General features: G+C 33.0%; 2 protein-coding genes across 2 annotated transcripts in view; one reads left to right on the top strand and one right to left on the bottom strand.

Annotated features, from left to right (window-relative positions):
• Positions 1-7,111, top strand: part of LOC114338387 (probable DNA mismatch repair protein Msh6) — a 48,482-nt gene extending 41,371 nt beyond the window's left edge. Inside the window, exons 14-15 of the mRNA XM_028288979.2 lie at positions 387-716; positions 4,195-7,111. Coding sequence (XP_028144780.1) covers positions 387-716; positions 4,195-4,464 — 600 coding nt within the window. The 3' untranslated portion in view covers positions 4,465-7,111. The remainder of the gene's footprint in view (positions 1-386; positions 717-4,194) is intronic.
• Positions 7,112-7,814: 703 nt separating this feature from the next.
• Positions 7,815-15,239, bottom strand: LOC114338386 (methylthioribulose-1-phosphate dehydratase). Its single transcript, XM_028288978.2, has 5 exons — positions 15,221-15,239; positions 15,034-15,161; positions 9,336-9,663; positions 8,401-8,527; positions 7,815-8,059 (listed from the first exon to the last, which is right to left on the bottom strand). The coding sequence occupies exons 2-5, from the start codon at positions 15,131-15,133 to the stop codon at positions 7,895-7,897; spliced, it is 720 nt and encodes a 239-aa protein (XP_028144779.2). The 5' UTR covers positions 15,134-15,161; positions 15,221-15,239; the 3' UTR covers positions 7,815-7,894.
• Positions 15,240-15,383: the final 144 nt, after the last annotated feature.

The raw sequence follows: 15,383 nt of genomic DNA, 5'->3' as shown, positions 1-15,383 counted from the left end.
TCTTGGAAAAACTAATAAATGTTTTTGAAAAATTTAAACGCAGACTGAAATATTACATCATTACCAAGGATAGAAATTCCCTTAGAATAAACAAAAAGTTTCTTTTGAATGAGATATTTGAAATTAAAAATCACACTCAACTTTCTCTTTTTTTCACCACTGTAACTTATTAAAATACACATTTTAGAAGTTCTCAGGCACTTTCCCTCGATAATAGTGTAATCTTTTATTCTGCGTTTAAATTTTTCATAAATACTTATTAGTTTTCTCAGGATTTGAAAAAAAAATGAATGCATTTACAAAGCATTGGTACGAAATTTTGCGCCTACACTCGTAAATTTATCCTGGTAAAATGTGTTGTTATTTGTATCTTATATTATTTTTAGGGAAGCTATGTTCCTGCATCGAAGTGTGAGCTTACTCTTCTAGATCGTATCTTCACCCGTCTTGGTGCTCAAGATGATCTTACTAAAGCTCAGTCTACGTTTTATGTGGAACTTTCAGAAGCATCTTGTATACTTCAGTATGCTACGAAACATTCACTCGTTATCATCGATGAATTGGGTAGAGGAACCTCAACGCACGATGGAAATGCTATAGCAACTAGTTATGTTAAGAAGTTAACAGAGTTTAAATGCAGAACAACGTTTTCTACTCACTATCACTCACTGGTCGACCATTTCACGGATAGTCCTGAAGTACAATTAGGTCATATGGTAAGTGTTTTTACCACACTATCATTACTGTGGTATTAGAATAACTAATAAATGGTAAAAAAAATTAGAATATCTAGGACATGTAATGATTAGGACATGTAGGATTATTCAAGGGAAGATAAATGGTAAAAGAGGACCGGGAAGAAGACGCCTTTCCTGGCTTCAAAATTTACGAAAGTTGTATAACACGACTACCACTGAACTGTTCCGCCCTGCGGTAAACAAAGTCAAGATAGCCATGATGATCGCCAAAATCCGGAACGGATAGGCACTTTAAGAAGAAGGTATTAGAATTGTTGGAAGTTAATTTATAACCCAAAGTATTATAAATGGATCATGTTGTAACGGTATACATAGGTGGTCCGATAAGTACTTAGCCTCTCCGTCCGATGGCGCCAATATCGCAAGAGAAATGTTCTATCGTGTAATACATTATGTAAACGGCCTATGTCAAATCGGACTATAGTCCGTCCCACCTTGACTTTACAGTATAGGGAACATAGGCAATGTAGTCCTTATGAGAATTTTTAGCTCGCTGATGTCGATTTTATCAAAAAGAATTTGTAATCGAAGATTAAAATTTGTAATCATTTAGATTACATTACAGATTACATTACATTCAGATTACATTAAAACTGTTTTAGAAAGCCAATCTACAATTTTAGGATTCATATGCGTAATAACTATAGTATATCAAATAAACTTAAATGCATACGAATCCTAAAATTGCAGGCAGATTTGCTGCTCATCGAAAAAAAAAAAAGTGAAACAAGCGCAATTGATATTATTTTGGAGTTAAGAAGGTTTGGAACGTATGGATAGAAATTTTGTACCACAATAGTTATTTTTTATAGAAAACTTGATTTTTGAAGGAAACTTATCTTTTGAAGGAATCTTATGAAAAATTTATAACCGAAATAACTGATTTTTACTGACGATGCATTTTGTACATTGAATTGTGTGAAGGTAGTTTCAGGGGAGCCGAGATTTTCAAATGGATTGGACTGAAAATGATTGAAATAAGATCGAACAATCTGCTGAAACTATAATAGTCCAAGTAATGAAGCTTAAAATAGGACAAAACCTCGCAATTTTTACAGAATGGATAGATTATAGATTTGCTTGAAAATTTGAGAATAAGTATTGGATAGTCCAACGATCAAAATCTATATGATTCCGAAAGGCGCTTTTACCATGGGGGTGGTTGCCACCCCATCTCGGGGGTGGAAATTTTTATTATATTTTAACCGCAAGAGATGGTAAAAACATTCATTATAAGCAAAAAAACTTCTATACATTTTTTTGATAAAATTAATAATTTCTGACTTATTCGCTATCGAAAGTGTTATGTTTTAAATCGAAAAAATCAATGTTTTTAATCAGTTTTCTGCTAATAACTCAAAAAGTTTTCGTTTTATCGAAACAACTTTGCTTAACAAAAAAGTACCTTTTCAAAAAATAAACTCAACCGTGTTTTTTTATTTTCTTGTAAGACCAATAATAGTAATCGAGCTGTACTTTATTTTATGTTAGCTCTTCTTCGTCAAATGCTAAAAATTGTAGTTTCAAAGTCAAAAGACGGAAAACTATGCATTTTTCGAGAATAACTTGTTCAAACTAATTTAAAGTATTTACAAATATCTATCTCCAGAAATAAAAAAAAGTCTAGCTCAAAAATTAAGTGACTTATGATGAAAAGAATGTTAGTCTCTATTTTTTTCAGTGAAAGAGTCATCGGAAGCAACCCCCTAATCACCACCCTAATTAATTTTAGTCATTGACCGTATTTGGTCTTCTTTATTTATGTATTATTAATAGGTTCTAGAAGTTTGACCGGCTTATAATGATTAGTTTTAAAAAAAATGGAGTTAAAAGCGAATAACGAATTTTTGGACTTTGGTAAAAAATGCTCTTTTCTTCAGAATAGAAAGATTAGCATCAGAGATACGAAAAAATGTTTAAATATGAAATTGTAGCCTATTTAATTCCCAAGAACTTGGTTTGCAAACATTTTTTTATGGCAAAAATTGAGTGAGCTATTGACAATTAAAACTTGTAATAACATGCAAAAACCACCTTTCCAACCCTTTCAAAGTCACCAACTCTTGCGACTGATGATTTGAAAAGGATTTAATATCAATAGCCTTATAGATCTTGTAAACACCTACAAAATTCTTTTTTACTAAACTTTCTAAGAGAAAAAATAAAAAAGTTACGTTTAAAAAATCAATATATTTTTTTTAAAAAGGAGAAATCAAATTGGAAGCATAATAATGTAAGTTAGCGGTGTTTTTAGTCATTGGCCTTATTCAGTTTTCTTTATGTATGTATTAGTAATAGATTCTAGAAGTTTGACTGGCTTAGAATAATTAGTTTTAACAAAACTGGAGTTAAAAGCGAATAACGAATTTTTGTAGTTTGGTAAAGATGCCATTTTCTTCAGAATAGAAAGATTAGCATCAGATATACTAAAAATGTTTTAATAAGAAATTGTAGGTTATTTAATTCCCAAGACTTGTTAAAAATTTTTTTCTATGGTAAACATTGAGTGAATAGTAAATGAGTATATATCGAAAAACAATGATTTTTTCGATATAAAACTAACACTTTCGATAGCGAATAAATCGAAAACTATTTTATCAAAAAAATGTATAGAAGATTTTTTGGTTTAGAATGAATGTTTTTACAAACTTTTGTTGTCAAAATATAATAAAAAATTTCAACTCCCGAAGTGGGGTGCCATGTGGCAACCACCCCCGTGGTAAAAGCACCTTTCGGCATCATATAGATTTTGATCCTTGGACTATCTACTACTTATTCTCAAATTTTCAAGCAAATCGATCCATTCTGTAAAAATTGCGAGGTGAAAAGCTTCTGGACTATAAACGTAATACATGTTTGTAACACATATACGATAAAAAAGTACCAAAGTGGGAGCATCACTGGGACTGCATATTATGTGTTGACTTACAGTGACTGGCTTCTGAACCTTCCGTTTGCGACCTTTTTTTGTGTCCAGATAACACTATTGTTGCTATACAGCGATGAGTGCACTAAGAACGGGCAAAAGATGGAAAACATAATACGTTGTGCAATAAAAAGAAATGAAACTAGTAGAGGTGGGAAATTATCAATAGAAACCTGTAATATTACATTATATTGATAGTTTCCCACCTTTAGACGTATCGGAGGATTATGGCAACTGCCACTGTGACAGGAGAATCTTATAAAATTATCTTTTGACAGTTTGACTCCGATACGTCTAAAGATGGGAAACTATCAATATATGTAATGTAAATTTATAGGTTTCTATTGATAATTTCCCACCTCTATTTGTGTCTTCTCTTTTTATTTCGCAATTTATTATGTTTTCCGTTATTTTGCCGGTTATTAGCGCTTTATCACTGTATTTATAGTTGTCATATTATAAGAATATTTTAAGCTAACAATTTTGACAATAAAATTTTAATCATTTCAGGCCTGCATGATCGAGAATGAAGATAACGAAGAAGAAATTTCCGTTGAACACGTTACGTTTTTGTATAAAATGGCGAAAGGCAGGTGTCCTAAATCCTATGGATTTAACGCAGCTAGACTTGCTGGTCTCGATAACAAACTCATATCGGAAGGAATGGCGGTAGCTAGGCGATTCGAAGAAAGAAATAAACTGTGGAATGCGTTTCAAACATCGATACATTCAAAACAAATTTCCGATATTCGGCGTGCCATAACGTCTCTTTCTCTTTAATTTCTTACAATTGTTGCCCTATATTGAATGCCTTTTCAGGTATTTGATTCAACTAGAATGAACACTAGTAGAGCAGATGGTTGATTTTATATATTTTACATAATTAATAATTGACCATGTCACATTTAAAATGAAATCCCTTCCGAAAATGAGGTGCGGCTGCTGATATTGAATAGTTTACACCCTTACATATCTAGTATCTAGCCGATTTTTTAATTTTTATCTCGTTTAACCCTCTTTTGCCTAAGCGAAGAAATCCTCAACCCATGATAATTTACTTTTAGCATTTTATTGTTTTAGGGCCCAATTAAGCAAAAATCATATTTAAAATTATTTCCGCCCCCTCCCCTCCCACATATGCGGCCCAATGTGCACTGTGGGACATACATTTTATAAAAGTATATTGCAAATAAACCAGAAAGTATTAGTGCCTAAAACTTGTGAATAGTTAATCTTAAATAACATAATAATAAGTCACTTGAATAGGTTTTCATAAAAAAAATTATTAGAAAAGTAACAGTAGGTAAACTGAATTTACCGTTTGTGTTGATGGCTTGAAAAACGCGCACACTCACAGAACAAGAAAATAAATCAACAGAACTTAATATGTACTGTGAAACCGTTTAAATCCAACAAAGATAGCCAATTGTATAGATAAAGAACAGCTGATTGTGACAACCAAGGTTTGAACTATTGAAAAAGCTCGCAATATTTAAAAAATCAATTATAAAGTATCTTGTGAGATACATTGGGCTAAAGAGGGTTAAACGCACATTTTACGTCAAAATAACGTTAATTACCGTGGCAGATCCAGAATAGGTTGATTAAAATAAAGTAAATATATTTTACAAAATGTAAATTACAGAAAGAAGTTTTTTTGAATAAATCGGATACTTAATAATGAAAAAAAAAAAAAGAAATCTGTTTCAGCTCTTCCCATGCCTGCTCAATTGCTTCCCATAGTTCAATTCTATTCAGTGGCCTTCTACGTGTAGTGGGAATACTGCCAGGAAACGCTGTCTCTTCACTAGCTTTTCGAGATAGCCTAGATTTTCTCAGTAATCTACTAATAGCTCATCTTGTTGCCGAAGATCTTCTATCCTGTTGAACAAAGAACAAACCAACCGTGATAAAGAGTGAAAATGATACCATCTTTGTTTGATATGCACATATTTGGCTCACTTTCAAATCTGCAGTACTAGGCACTTGAACGTGCCTTATGGCAGTTTTACATTATGCTATTTTCATGCTGGGCAAGAGCCATGCAAGACAGATCACGCCACTGCGGATGCCCACGCGCTATTTCCATGCAATTCCTGTGCTGGACGAAAAATTAAAACATGTTCTATTTTTTATGCTATTTTGATGCAAGTTGTTGTCAAAATTCATGTTGCCAACCTAACAAAATTTATTACAGTTACAGACAGTAAAAGAAAAACATAACCTTATCTTTACTTTATCTTAGACTTAATCACTAGTGGATTAATCTTTTCCAGGAGCTTAAGGAAAGTGCACTCGTCCATTCTAAGAAAGTTTTTAAAACTTTGCAGGTCGCTAGCATCCAAGAACTCTTGGGGTAACCTCAAATTTCCCAGTCCTGCATTCAACCAAGGTTTGACTCAGTATTTTCGAGGTTTTCTGTTCTTTTTATTTTTCATCGTTGCTACAACACCAACATTTAGTAACAACAATGTTTTCTTTACTTCTGTTGACATCCTTTACCTTTGTATTTTTATAAATAGTATAATTATATTGTTTATTTAAGTTTACATCAGTATTTATATACACTAAAATAACCTCAAATATTGAAATATTTCTTCTGTTGGCAACAATGAAAGTCGTACAGAATTGCACAGAAATAGCTCCGATGTAAAAAGGCCAGGCTAGTCAAGAGATGTGCCATGCAAGACGGACTTGCATAGCCTTGATGTAAAGTCCGCTTTAGTGACCAATTTTCTTAGAGTTTGACAATTGCTCTTGTTTTTGCGCGTCATTCAAATGCGTTTTAAGCATTTTGGGCGCGTTTAATAGCTTTTTACTATATTTTTCAATACGAGCGAAATTTTTTGACATCTAGCAAATCCGTAGGACTCACAATTTTACAGTATTAGAATGTAAAAATGAAGGTGTAAACTATTGAGTGACCGCAGCTGTACATCTACATTTTCAAAATTTATTATATTTCCTTTTCATATCCTTTACTCTGGCATTAATCCATTTTCCTATGGAAATTTATTTTTTTACCATACTAACGATTGGTTTTCATATTGGGAAGAAAATCGTTAAAAAGATTATTTAGTTTTAAAGCGTTTCTTGTAAGTATACATACATTATTATACAAAATATGTTGATTCGTGTTTTTATTACAATATTTGTAAACAACGCAAGTTGACATTCTTATTTCAAACCTAATTATAAATTTTAAATAGTTTGCTGTTACTGTATTTGTTTCAAAATGTTACTATTTCTAGATATTACATATTACTTATGAAAATATTGTTTGTAAAGTTGCTTAGTATACCAACAAATGTGATTACTTAATATTTAGAAGTTTTTCTAGTTTAGCCAGCTGTTTTTATTTTTTTTAATTGATCTGAACGTTTAAAGCAGATTTTAAGTTACCTTAATAAATATTTTTGATTACCTACTATTGCCATTTTTATTATCCAATACCAGCATTAAAATATTCCATGCACTAAAAGTAGTCCATGGGCGTAGCTCAACGAATTTAAATAGGGTTTCAAAGAATACGTATGTATTTTGGTTAGTTCAGATATACCAAAACAGAAAAAATTTCACAAATGTCTTAAGTTTACCTTCGCATCGATACCTAAAAAGTCAAACGCAAAGAAATTCTATTTCAAAGATGTCGAAACATCAATTGCTTGCGCCCTAAATCATTTTTGAAATGTGGCAGAATTGCGAGGTCCTGCAAATAATGAGGAAATACCGCGAAATAAGCATAGTTATAAAATGACGCAAACTGGAATATATGGACCACGTAATGCGTAATAAACATCAGTACAACCTGTTCCAAAACACACTACAGAGTAAGGTGCGCGGCAAGAGACCCAGGAAGGCTTAGGATATCATGGCAGTCTCCGAAATTGGTACAACTAACGACTACAGAACTTTTTAAAGTAGCAATTAATACAGTTAGAATAGTAACAATTAATACAACACCTGTAACAGATAGGCTCTGCAAGAAGATGAGCGGTGAGTGGTCTGAAATTATTTCTACCTAAGGTTCATCTAGACATCAAAGATAATGATTCAACAATTATTTTCTTGGCAGTTGTTGATCGCTGGAGCTTTTAATTTTTTTTATTAGATCTAAATAATAGAATACCTACAGAAAAAATATTTAATAATAACAAATACAACAAATTCATTTATTTACAATTTTGATTTAATAACTTGTAATTATTTTCTATTTACTGCTGGTATGAGATTTCTGAATTTTTAATTCGTACTGCTCTGGGGTTAGCGAAGGGTCAAGTCCAAGTTGCTTCATCTGCACCACTACATCAAATAAATAGTCATAGCACTCAGTCATGGTTTTTGCATGCTGCCATGTATCTCCCCAAACATATACCTAAAAAATGATTGTTATGAAACTAAAAATCTGAAATATGATAGATACTTTCTACCACTTTTGTATAATATTATATCTAGTAAAATTAGTTTCACTAGAGAACCTTTCTTATCAATGATTATCCTATTATGGGACGTAAATGCCAAATCGACAATCTCAAAAGCTCATGAAAACGATGGTAAATACAGTATATTCCATGAATATATGACTGTTCGGAATTTGGTATGAAAGTATGGAATGTGCTGAATTATACAATAGTAAATTCTCCCAATTTTCAAAATACTGTTGTATACTGTAAGACAGTGCAGAACAAAATCAATGTTCATGATTAAAATACATACCCCATGTCTACGAACCAGCACTGCACAAGTGTGGGGATATTTTTTTATAGTCTCTGCTAACATGTCTCTCAAATCTTCTTCAAATGGAGTGTTTTCAATAATGGGCACTATTAGCTCTTCATCATATCTTTAAAGAAATAACACGAATAATTAAAAAAAAAATTAAAATTTATATTTTATATGCATGAAGATTTTTACAGCATGATTCATTAAGTGCACACCAAAGGACACTGCACAAATCTTATGGAAAATGTAACGTCACTCAAATACAATAAAATTTACATTGATAGATTCGTCTCCAAATTACCATCATTTGATATCATTGCGTCAACTCTGAATTTTGATTAATAACGGCGTAAATTGATATAAATAAATCCAAAATCAAATGGATATGTACATAAGTTAGAGTGAGAAAAGAGATTTTGTGAATCGACAGTTTATAAATATTTCTGCAGGTATTAAGGTATCTTATAGATAATAAATGGCAATGCACTTCCAGTGACGCACCGGAAAATAATGGTCAGCCTCGCGCTGGGTTAAGCTGTTTTCGATAGAAGACTATATATGTAGACTAATAGTATTTATGAATAGGACAGTTTTATGGACTTCAATAATGTGATTTCCATAAACTTTAATTACAATTTACGCCGTCATTAAAATTCAGAGTTGGTGCAATGATACGAGTCCTCTGAGCATCATCAAAAATGCAAAAGGATTATTTCTTGATGGCTGGGATTAAAATATCAATAGTGGCAAAAAATTTAATTTAGTAAATGCAGTATTTGGAGAAATTTGTTATCCTTTAAAAATAAAGTCCTTGGTGTAAAATATTTTAAATTATCCCATATATTTATATTAAAGGCTTTTGAACATATTTTGAATAGCATTAAGATTAATGTTAAAAAAATTATGGTTTTTTGTGCCTAAATAATTACCTAAAATTAACACCAGTTTTTTGGTTTCTTATCCCTTTTATCATTTCCAAATGTGTGCATTTAAATTCTTTGCCTGGAAATAGCATTGTTGCCAGCACTGCAGCCTTGGAATGTGTATGGATGACAGCCCCTGCGTTCCTCATTGTATAGGCGCACATGAATAAAGGTGTGCACTGGCTCTTTTTAAGCTTTTTCTCTGGAGGAGGGAGTTCTAAATCTTTGTTGTCTATGGTCTGGACAAACATATCCTCAGGTTTAATTCTCTCCTTTTGCACTGCAGAAGGGGCAATATAAATTTTGTCCTCATGTTTTATACTGATACCACCACCTGTAACACAAATGCATAAGAAAGTAGTAGTAGTAAAAGCTAAAGCAGAACTTATACACATCTAGGTATATAATTAACTTAATAGTAGAGGATCCGATATAAGGTCGATTTGCACCGATCTGTTTAATGGATAAAAATTATTGGATATGTAATTTAGCACGTAAACAATTACAAAAAACAAGAGTTGCCAGATCTAATCTTGTTCTAACTATAATTAATTTTAATAATTAAAGAATTACATTTTTTACGAATTTTAAAAAAAATTCGACCCGGGCAGATATTATATCAGACTTTTTGGATCATTCTGAACAAAAAAGGTCCTTTATAATTTTTCTCTAAAGTTTATAGTTTTCGAGATATAAACAATTAAAAACTGAAAAAAGAATGAAAGATGACAATTTTCAAGGATCAAAAACACAAGTAAAAAATATCATTTTTGTACATCGAGTACATAAATTCAAGTTCAAACCTTCTTCTATCAGGTCTCGATAAGAATTTTAGTCATGTTTCATTCGAAAACATATTTTTTTAATTGTTAATGAGGAATGTTTCTTATGGGGAGACGGGCATTAACAACTAAAAAACAATGTTTCAGAATGAAATAAGTTCCAAAGCCTTATCAAGAACTGATAGAATAAAGTTTCAACTTGAATTTAGGTACTTTGTAATTTTAAAAATGATATTTTATATTTAAGTTTTTGAGCCTTGAAAATCGTCATCTTTCGTTCTTTTTTCAGTTTTAAATTGTTTATAACTAGAAAACGATCAACTTTAGAGAAAAATTAAAACAGACGTTTTTTGTTTAGCATGGCCTAAAAAATCTGAAATAATATCTGCCCGGGTCGATTTTTTTTTAAATTCATAAAAAAATGTCATTTTTTAATTATTAATTAATTATAGTTAGAACAAGATTAGATCGGGCAACCCTTCTTTTTTGTAATTGTTAACATGCTAAAATACATATCCAATAATTTTTATCCATTAAACAGATCGGTGCAAATTGACCTTATATCGTATCTTAGACTATAAGTACCACCAGGCTGAAGGTACAGTAAAACAAAGATATATAAAATAACCAAACAGAGCAAAGAAAGCAAACGATTTTAATCAGATTAGATGTATCTGAGACGAAAATAATAAAATACTAATTCACTAATATTTCTTCTTTACGTGCCATCTCCACAACGAAGGTTGGCAATCATCATTGCTATTCTAACTTTTGACACTACAGCCCGAAAGAGTTCAGCTGAGCTGCATCCAAACCATTCTCTGAGGTTTCTTAGCCAGGCCATTTTTCTTCTACCTATGCTGCGCCTTCTGTGAATCTTTCCCTGCATTATTCATCATCATTCTCTTTGCCTTATCCCTATGCGGGGTCGGCTTCCCTAATTACATTTCTCCACACAATTCTATCTTGGGTCATATCAATCTTAATCCCCTTTACCAACATGTCCTGCCTTATCGTCTCCCCCAGGTTTTCTTTGGTCTTCCTCTCCTACTCCTTCCAGGAATCTGCACTTCAGCTATTCTTCGTATTGGGTGATTAACGACTCGACGTTGAACATGACCAAACCATCTTAACCTATGCTCTCTCATTTTGGCATCAATTGGTGCCACACCTAGGCTTCCCCTAATATACTCATTTCTAATTTTATCCTTCTTTGTCACTCCACTCATCCATCTAAGCATTCTCATTTCCGCCACATGCATTCGTTGTTCCTCTTTCTTTTTCACTGCCCAACATTCAGTTCCGTACATCATAGCCGGTCTTATGGCTGTTTTATAGAATTTTCCCTTCAGCTTCATTGGACTTTTTCTGTCACACAACACACCACTCGCTTCTTTCCACTTCATCCATTCAGCCCTAATTCTACTGCATGCATCTCCATCTATTTCTCCATTACTCTGTAATACCGATCCTAGGTACTTAAAACCATTGCTTTTCACAATCATTTCACCATCCAAAGATACCATTTTATTTGTAGTAACTCCATCTTTAAATGAACACTCCAAATACTCTGTTTTTGTCCTACTAAGTTTTAAACCTTTTTCCTCTATAGCTTGTCCCCACTATTCCAGATTTGTTCTAAGTCTCTTTCACTATTTCCTATTAACAGTACATCATCAGTATACATTAGACACCATGGAATGCTACCCTGTAGTTTCGCTGTTATCTGGTCCAAAACTAATGAGAATAAATAAGGACTAAGCACCGAGCCTTGGTGCAATCCTACTTTTACCTGAAATTTATCAGTCTCTCCCACACCTGTCCCAACACTAGCCGTTACTCCCTCATACATGTCTCTCACAATCTTTACATATTCGCCAGGGACTCCTTTCTTATTGAGTACCCACCACAGAATCTCTCGAGGAACTCTATCATATGCTTTCTCAAGATCAATGAATACCATATGAGCGTTGGTCTCTTTATTCCTGTATTTTTCCATCAGTTGCCTTACAATGAAAATTGCATCTGTTGTTGATCTGCCCTGCATAAAGCCAAATTGATTACCGGATATTTGGGTTTCTTCACGTATCCGTCTATCAATTACTCTCTCCCATATTTTCATGGTGTGGCTAAGTAGTTTTATAGCCCTGTAGTTTGTACATTGTTGTAGGTCTCCCTTGTTTTTGTAGACAGGTACTAATATACTGCTTCTCCATTCGTCTGGCATTTGTCCAACTTCCATATAATAAATAGACCTGTTAGCCAACTTATTCCTGTCTCTCCTAATGCTCTCCATACTTCCCCAGGAATATCGTCTGGTCCGACTGCTTTTCCTTTCTTTATTTTTTGAAGCGCCACTTCCTCGTTTGTTATTCTGGTAATCATTGCTGTTACTGTCTCCGTTAACTCCACATGCTGTCTGTCAAATTCTTCATTTAATAAACTGTCAAAATACTTTCTCCATCTCTTTTTGACATCCTTTTCGTGAATTAGTATTTTATTATTTTCATCTCGGATACATCTAATCTGATTAAAATCTCTTGCTTTCTTTGCTCTCTGTTTGGCTATTTTATATATCTTTGCTTCGCCTTTCCTGGTATCAAGTTGATCATATATGTTTAAATGCGCTTCTGCTGTAGCTTTTGCTACTTCTACTTTCGCTTCTATTTGGCGACCATATAGTTTTGAAGATCTATGTCCGATCTGGTTCCTTGCCACTTTTTATATAATTTTACCTTCTCTTTTATTTTTCCTTGTACTTCATGACCACCACCAAGTCTCTTTATCCTCAAACTTCTTTCCTGAGGTTTTCCCAAGTATTTCAATAGCCGTCTCTCTAATAATATTGGCCATTTTTCTCCAAATTGTGTTAGGGTTTCCTTTCATGTTCCAACATATTTTTTCTACTGTTCTTTCCCTGAATAGACCTTCTTTCTCATCTTTTACCATCCACCACTTGATTTTTTGTGGTCCTCTCCGATATTTTTGTTTAGTTTCGCTTTTTACTTCGATGTCCAGAACAAGCAGCTTATGTTGTTGGCTTACTGTCTCACTAACTATTACTTTGCAGTCCTTGCATTCACGTGTCTTCTTTCCTTATCATGAAGTAGTCTATTTGGGATTGATGTTGTCCACTTTTGTAGGTAATACGTTGAGTTTCTCTCTTTTTAAAGAATGTGTTAACAATCGTCATATCCAATGCTGTTGCTAATTCTAGCATGTCATCTCCAGCTTCATTTCTAGTTCCAAAGCCTAATCCCCATGTACTGTTTCATATCCTGTCTTGGCTTGGCCCACATGTGCATTGAAATCATCTCATATTATAACTTTCTCCTCTGCTGGAATATCACTGCATTATTAATTTTAGGAATTCATATCTGTCACACATGTTACATGAGCCAGATATTGTAGTTTGTATTGAATTGGTATTGAATTCATGAATACTAAAGGATGTCAAAAAGAGATGGAAAAAGTACTTTGGACAGTTTATTAAATGAAGAATTTGACAGAAAACCAGTTGAGTTAACAGAGATAGATAGTAACAGCAATGGTCACCAAAATAACAAAGGTGTGGTTCAAGAATAGGGCTTTTCATTCAGTCATTTGTTTCGAGCTTCTGTCATGTGTTACATAATATTAATATATCTACGTCATACGTCCCTGGTTTGTATCATTGATATATACCAATAACATATGACGTAGATATATTAATATTACGTGACACATGACAGAAGCTCGAAACAAATGACAATCAATGAAAAGCCCTATATAGAAAACTCAAAAAAACATTAAAACAGTTGGATCAGATGAAAGAACCAAATGTAAGGAAGTGAGTGGTGTGTTGTGTGATAGAAAAATTCCAATGAAGCTGAAGCGAAAATTCTATAAAAAAGCCATAAGACTGGCTATGATGTATGGAACTGAGAATGCTTTACTATTCTAATTGGGAAGTAAGCCACAATTTAACTTGAAAAATGATTTTATTGACAACGACCTCCAAAGTGGAAGTCGAAACGTCAATAAAATAATTTTTCAAGATAAATTGTGGCTTAATTCCCAATTACAATAGTAAATTACATAAATACCACAAAGAAATAGCTTCAGAACAATAATGAGAATGCTTAGATGGAAGAATGGAGTCATAAAAAAGGATAACATTATGAATGCATACATTAGAGGAAGTCTCAAGGTAGCACCAATTGATGCAAAGTTGAGAGAACATAGGTTAAGATTGTTTAGTCATATTCAATGTCAAGAAGTTAATCCCACAATAGGAAGAATTGCTGATCTGTGCTTTTCTGGAAGGAATAGGAGAGGAAGACCAAACAAGAAGCTGATACAAGGTTCCATAACTCTGGAATGGGTACCATGAATAAATTGAAGATGCACAGTAAGTCAGTAGGCTGCAATATAACCAGTTTTAAGAGACAAATTTACACTTACATATAACATGACTAGCCAGAGACTGTTTAAGATGTTCGGTGCCCATGACAACATGACAGCTTCATCAAAGGAACCGTCGACACACGGGTGTCGGCGGTAGTATCTACTGCATTACTAAATGAACTATTTAAGTATGTGGTATGTACCAGCCAAGTGGCGTTTGCTTAAGATGGGCGTCGAACAAGTTAAACATCCTTGAAACTAAATATGGCGCTATGACAAGACATTGGGCACTGTGATAGGGCTTTTACAGAAAGAAATGTCACAAAATTTTGATTATGTATATTGGTATGTATTATTGGTACTCATAACACTCATTTGAAAAGATATAACTACTTAGCACTTTTGTCTATCTTGCAGGGTTACTATAAAAAGCCAATAAGAGCAGCATTTAAGAATGCTGTTGCATACTTGCAAATGTTATTAATGGTTCTATAATAATGATAATATAATAAGACATACTAAAATAATAAGAATACCTGTTCCTGTAACCCAACCTAAATCATAGAATTGCCGACATAATTCAGGAATCAAATTTCTTGGATGTTCCTCAGAGAAAGCAGAATCTCGGTAGGCCATTTTTAAATCAAAATTAAACCTTAAAAATCTACAATAACAACTTAATGTAAGATAAAAATTATATTAATTTAAAAGGTCAAAACTAACATAACCTCTATTCACTGCTATCTTGTTTGTGAGTCTATCCCGTTTTAATCTGTATATTTGCGGTGAATAAATATGCGATAGCGATATTTCAGATGTAAACAAAAAGCATTGGTGTACATTGGTAAAAAATTAAAGGAGTCGTGTTTTGACAGATTTGAACAAG

Source organism: Diabrotica virgifera, chromosome 3, assembly GCF_917563875.1.
Source record: "Diabrotica virgifera virgifera chromosome 3, PGI_DIABVI_V3a".
NCBI lineage: Eukaryota > Metazoa > Arthropoda > Insecta > Coleoptera > Chrysomelidae > Diabrotica > Diabrotica virgifera.
This window is presented reverse-complemented; position numbering and strand designations above follow the sequence as displayed.

Coding starts and splice junctions, on each gene's coding strand:
- LOC114338386 (XM_028288978.2), bottom strand. CDS start 15,133: ATGGCCTACCGAGATTCTGCTTTCTCTGAGGAACATCCAAGAAATTTG. Junction 9,664..15,033: donor AGGTTGGGTTACAGGAACAG/GTATTCTTATTA, acceptor TTTGTGTTACAG/GTGGTGGTATCAGTATAAAA. Junction 8,060..8,400: donor TGCTGGTTCGTAGACATGGG/GTATGTATTTTA, acceptor ATCATTTTTTAG/GTATATGTTTGGGGAGATAC.